The 5,806-nt window shown below is 43.3% G+C and overlaps 1 protein-coding gene across 1 annotated transcript in view; it reads right to left on the bottom strand.

Moving 5' to 3' along the window:
• Positions 1-1,489: 1,489 nt before the first annotated feature.
• The window catches only part of crfb2 (cytokine receptor family member b2), a 16,678-nt gene continuing 12,361 nt past the window's right edge, over positions 1,490-5,806 (bottom strand). Inside the window, exons 6-7 of the mRNA XM_056268444.1 lie at positions 5,751-5,806; positions 1,490-2,097 (exon numbers count right to left, since the gene is read on the bottom strand). The exon at positions 5,751-5,806 is cut by the window's right edge and continues 57 nt beyond it. Of these exons, the coding sequence (XP_056124419.1) occupies positions 1,519-2,097; positions 5,751-5,806 (635 nt within the window). The 3' untranslated portion in view covers positions 1,490-1,518. The remainder of the gene's footprint in view (positions 2,098-5,750) is intronic.

The raw sequence follows: 5,806 nt of genomic DNA, 5'->3' as shown, positions 1-5,806 counted from the left end.
AACGTGAGGGCTAGCGTTTCCTACTCCTTCCAGACGGCAGTGGAACTCGGGAGCTCAGGCAAGGGGACCTTCAGGTGAGTGTCTGGCTTTCTTGGTTCCTGTAACACAGCAATACAGCTGAAGTACCTGCAGTAGAGTAGCTTTGGAACTCGCAAGGAACTCAGGAAGTAGCGGTCTTCGAGGTCGGTGAGTCCTGGGCAGCGTGAGTGACTGGCTTTCTCGTTTCCTTAAGATGAGAGTCAATCGGCACCTGCACACATCTATACAGCTGGACTATAAACTTCCCCACCCCACACGGGCTGGACGATCCCAGGAAAAATTGGAGCGAACGGAATGGTTAAATCTTCTTCACACTTGTGTATACAGCAATCCCTCCACAATTCACACGTGCACACTTCAACTTGTAAGCACTGCAATTCCACAAATACCTCACAGTGGGTTTAAGCCTTCACTCCATTCAACCTGGATCATCCAAACTGCTGCTCGGGTTCCAACCGAGGGGGGGAGAAAGTGCAATGATGAGGCGGCTGCACAGGGGGGTTATTCAGGAACACAAACGTGCCTTCCCATCACCAGCTTCAACCTCATGAAAATAGAACAGCGAACATGGACAGATCTTCTAATAGGTCACAAGGCCTCCATAAACTCAATCACAATGTTAGTACAGAAAGCTGGAATTGGGTACTTAACTCTTTGTAAAGGGCGATCTTCATAATGCATTCATCAAACTCAATCACAATGTTTGTACAGCAAGCTGAAATTGGGTACTTAACTCTTCATAAATGTTGGTCTGCTTTTATCCAAAGCCACTTACATTGCATTTCAAGGACATTTACATTCTTATCAGTTCTTGCTTTCCCTGGGAATCGAACCCTTGACCTAAAACTGCACATTTTACAGTGGCCTTTTGTTGTGGACAGCCTAAGGCACACCTGTGCAATAATCCTGCTGTGTAATCAGCATCTTGATACGCCACACCTGTGAGGTGGATGGATGATCTCGGCACAGGAGAAGCGCTCACTAACACAGATTTGTGAACAATATTTGAGAGAAATAGGCCTTTTGTGTACATAGAAAAGTCTTAGATCTTTGAGTTCAGCTCATGAATAATGCGGCAAAAACAAAAGTGTTGCGTTTATAATTTTGTTCAGTGGAATTGTGATGTGAACTCCGCCGTTCTCAAAGAACTACAACAATTATTTAAACTTTATAGTTATTGTCTGTGGTGTGAACGGTCCTTGAGACCTAAACATATCCAAGAGTAATAGAAGAATTACTAAATAAATGAATGTTTGTGATAAACACTTTCTGTTCCTCATCCAGCAATAAGAATAATGTTTGTATGACATCATCTCCATCAGAATGAAATGCTATTCAAAACAAGAATAATAAAAAATACACTATAAAATTAAAAAAATCAATACAGTATAAAAATACATTAATCATCTTTATATGCTTGCGTGTTCTTTAATATTCTCACGTCTATAATGCAAAGGATTTAGTTCATTTCCCAGGAATCTAATTTCGACTCAAGTACCCCGAGCATTCCTCATCCTCTTCCTCCTCTTCCTCTGAGATGTGTTTCCCAGGGGAGTTGTGTGACTGTGGATCAGTCAGTAACAGGTTCTGAGGATATAAGCCCAGCTCGTCTATAACACTGCAGGTTTCCACAGGTTCAGCAGAAACTCCTCGTATGGTCACGGAGAACAGGTTCACATCAGTCGCGCTCTCTCCGTCGTCCTCGTGTGTGTGCAGAGCGATGCTCGAGCGCTGGAGAGCACTCGTTCCCCGAGGAGAAGCTGTCGGCTCAGGGCCGTCCTCGAACACAATCAGACTCGGAGCGTCTGTGGAGGAGCTGAGGCTCGCGTGGACATCGCCACTCGACTCACAGCTAGAGGACACTGGGCAGAGGAGCAGAGAGGAACCTCGAGCGTCCAGATAGTGTGCCACGATTCTCTTGAACGTCACAGTCTCCTCCTCGTCTTCCTCCTCGCTGCTTATCTTCGTCTTCTGGACCGAGGCGGTGTCCTCGAAGAGTGTGTGGATGAGTTCAGCGGGAGTGAAGAGAAGAACTTTATTCCCACTCTCGATCGAGCTCTGGAAAACAACAGGCATTAGTTACACAGATGAGACGGAGCAGGGCCGAGGAGGATTGTGGGAAAGGTTTTGTGCACTTTAAATCCAAACAATAAATGGATTTTTTTTATGCAGTATCATGCAATAAAGACCTTTTGACTTAAAACTGGTTCAACCAGCAAGTTTTCCCATTTATTTAAAGGGTTAGACTTTATTTCGATAGTCCCATTTAGACATTCTACAAACTATAAGTAACTTTGCAACTACATGTCAACGAACTCTCATTAGCATATTAGTGGAGTACTAGTGGAGTACTAGTGGAGTACTAGTGGAGTGTTAGTGGAGTGGAGTGTTAGTGGAGTACTAGTGGAGTACTAGTGGAGTACTAGTGGAGTGTTAGTGGAGTGTTAGTGGAGTGTTAGTGGAGTGTTAGTGGAGTACTAGTGGAGTACTAGTGGAGTACTAGTGGAGTGTTAGTGGAGTACTAGTGGAGTGTTAGTGGAGTACTAGTGGAGTGTTAGTGGAGTACTAGTGGAGTGTTAGTGGAGTACTAGTGGAGTGTTAGTGGAGTACTAGTGGAATACTAGTGGAGTACTAGTGGAGTGTTAGTGGAGTACTAGTGTAGTACTAGTGGAGTACTAGTGGAGTATTAGTGGAGTACTAGTGGAGTACTAGTGGAGTGTTAGTGGAGTACTAGTGGAGTACTAGTGGAGTACTAGTGGAGTACTAGTGGAGTATTAGTGGAGTACTAGTGGAGTACTAGTGGAGTACTAGTGGAGTACTAGTGGAGTGTTAGTGGAGTGTTAGTGGAGTGTTAGTGGAGTACTAGTGGAGTACTAGTGGAGTACTAGTGGAGTACTAGTGGAGTGTTAGTGGAGTGTTAGTGGAGTGTTAGTGGAGTACTAGTAGAGTACTAGTAGAGTACTAGTGGAGTATTAGTGGAGTACTAGTGGAGTGTTAGTGGAGTGTTAGTGGAGTGTTAGTGGAGTACTAGTGGAGTATTAGTGGAGTATTCGTGGAGTATTCGTGGAGTGTTAGTGGAGTGTTAGTGGAGTGTTAGTGGAGTGTTAGTGGAGTATTAGTGGAGTACTAGTGGAGTACTAGTGGAGTACTAGTGGAGTGTTAGTGGAGTACTAGTGGAGTATTAGTAGAGTATTAGTAGAGTATTAGTGGAGTGTTAGTGGAGTGTTAGTGGAGTGTTAGTGGAGTGTTAGTGGAGTATTAGTGGAGTACTAGTGGAGTACTAGTGGAGTACTAGTGGAGTGTTAGTGGAGTACTAGTGGAGTATTAGTAGAGTATTAGTAGAGTATTAGTGGAGTACTAGTGGAGTGTTAGTGGAGTGTTAGTGGAGTATTAGTGGAGTACTAGTGGAGTATTAGTGGAGTATTAGTGGAGTACTAGTGGAGTATTAGTGGAGTACTAGTGGAGTACTAGTGGAGTGTTAGTGGAGTGTTAGTGGAGTACTAGTGGAGTACTAGTGTTAGTGGAGTACTAGTGGAGTACTAGTGGAGTACTAGTGGAGTATTAGTGGAGTATTAGTGGAGTACTAGTGGAGTACTAGTGGAGTGTTAGTGGAGTACTAGTGGAGTACTAGTGGAGTACTAGTGGAGTGTTAGTGGAGTACTAGTGGAGTACTAGTGGAGTGTTAGTGGAGTACTAGTGGAGTACTAGTGGAGTACTAGTGGAGTACTAGTGGAGTACTAGTGGAGTACTAGTGGAGTGTTAGTGGAGTACTAGTGGAGTGTTAGTGGAGTACTAGTGGAGTACTAGTGGAGTATTAGTGGAGTATTAGTGGAGTACTAGTGGAGTGTTAGTGGAGTGTTAGTGGAGTGTTAGTGGAGTGGAGTGTTAGTGGAGTACTAGTGGAGTACTAGTGGAGTACTAGTGGAGTATTAGTGGAGTACTAGTGGAGTGTTAGTGGAGTGTTAGTGGAGTGTTAGTGGAGTACTAGTGTAGTACTAGTGGAGTATTAGTGGAGTGTTAGTGTAGTACTTGTGGAGTACTAGTGGAGTACTAGTGGAGTACTAGTGGAGTACTAGTGGAGTACTAGTGGAGTGTTAGTGGAGTGTTAGTGGAGTACTAGTGGAGTGTTAGTGGAGTGTTAGTGGAGTGTTAGTGGAGTACTAGTGGAGTATTAGTGGAGCATTAGTGGAGCACTAGTGGAGTGTTAGTGGAGTGTTAGTGGAGTGGAGTGTTAGTGGAGTACTAGTGGAGTACTAGTGGAGTACTAGTGGAGTACTAGTGGAGTGTTAGTGGAGTGTTAGTGGAGTGTTAGTGGAGTGTTAGTGGAGTGTTAGTGGAGTACTAGTGGAGTACTAGTGGAGTGTTAGTGGAGTGTTAGTGGAGTACTAGTGGAGTACTAGTGGAGTACTAGTGGAGTACTAGTGGAGTACTAGTGGAGTGTTAGTGGAGTATTAGTGGAGTGTTAGTGGAGTGTTAGTGGAGTGTTAGTGGAGTGTTAGTGGAGTGTTAGTGGAGTGTTAGTGGAGTACTAGTGGAGTACTAGTGGAGTATTAGTGGAGTGGAGTGTAAGTGGAGTACTAGTGGAGTACTAGTGGAGTACTAGTGGAGTATTAGTGGAGTGTTAGTGGAGTGTTAGTGGAGTGTTAGTGGAGTGTTAGTGGAATACTAGTGGAATACTAGTGGAGTATTAGTGGAGTATTAGTAGAGTATTAGTGGAGTACTAGTGGAGTACTAGTGGAGTACTAGTGGAGTATTAGAAGACTGTCTGCTTAATGCCTGCTATCTCTATATTGTTATGTAATACTGATGACCAGGGCCTAAAATTAACATATCAAAATAATGTTTGAAACCGTGTCTAACGCCAGTTGGCCGAAACATTTTTATGAATTCTAACAATGCAACGCTGTGAGAACAAACATGAACGACGCTCGGCACAGTCGACGGGCCAGTGCAAACCCTTGCCAATTTAAATATTCAAGCGCAAGAAGATGCTAAAGGGAACTCGATGCATTTGGAGAAAGCCACGTCACACAGCGTGCGAGTACTAAACTGAACTCTCTCACTTCTTCTTGCGCTTGAACGAGCGAGTTAGATCTGCCTGAAAAACACCGTTTATTTCATTTGTATCTTAGTCCTATTTCATTTATTTTTGCTAGTGCTTGTACTTTGATCGATTACTGACTGTTTACTTGTCTTTATTAATGTTTTAAGTGTAAATAAGTTAGGCTAGTAGGTTTAGCTGTGTTTACAGTAGTTTGTAACTTGTTTGATGGCCGGTAAAGTTTCTTAAGTCAGCGGCCAATGGCAGGTGTGGCAAAAAGTTAGTTTAGGCCCTGCTACTAACTAGCTAACAGAACCCTAACAGTCTACTAATACTCGAGTAACTCGAAGTAAGTGTGATAAAATAACCGTTTCTATTTTCTGTAGTTGTTTGTGTTTTGACGATGCATGTATCTGGTTATGTGCTGTTTCTGTGGTCACTGTTCTCTTATATTGGTTTGTTATGTCAAAGAATAAAACAAATAAGCGTTTAAAGAAGTCATATGATGCTTTTTAATATTTTCCTTTTCCTTTAGTGTGTGATGTGCATGTATATGATCTGCAAAGTTACGAAAAGGGATTTATTCTGACAGAGAACAGATCTGAGTCCAGATATTCCTCCCCTGCATCACTTCATCAAATCCAACACCATTACAGTGTGTTGCTCTCACCAGAACTGCTGGAAGCGGTGGAGTCAGACAGAAGAAGCGAGAGACCAGCCTCGGAG

The sequence above is a fragment of the Rhinichthys klamathensis genome, unplaced genomic scaffold (assembly GCF_029890125.1).
Source record: "Rhinichthys klamathensis goyatoka isolate OS25496 unplaced genomic scaffold, OSU_Roscu_1.1 h1tg000272l_1, whole genome shotgun sequence".
Lineage (NCBI taxonomy): Eukaryota > Metazoa > Chordata > Actinopteri > Cypriniformes > Leuciscidae > Rhinichthys > Rhinichthys klamathensis.
The sequence above is the reverse complement of the archived record's forward strand: the minus strand, read 5'-3'. Positions and strand labels throughout refer to the sequence as shown.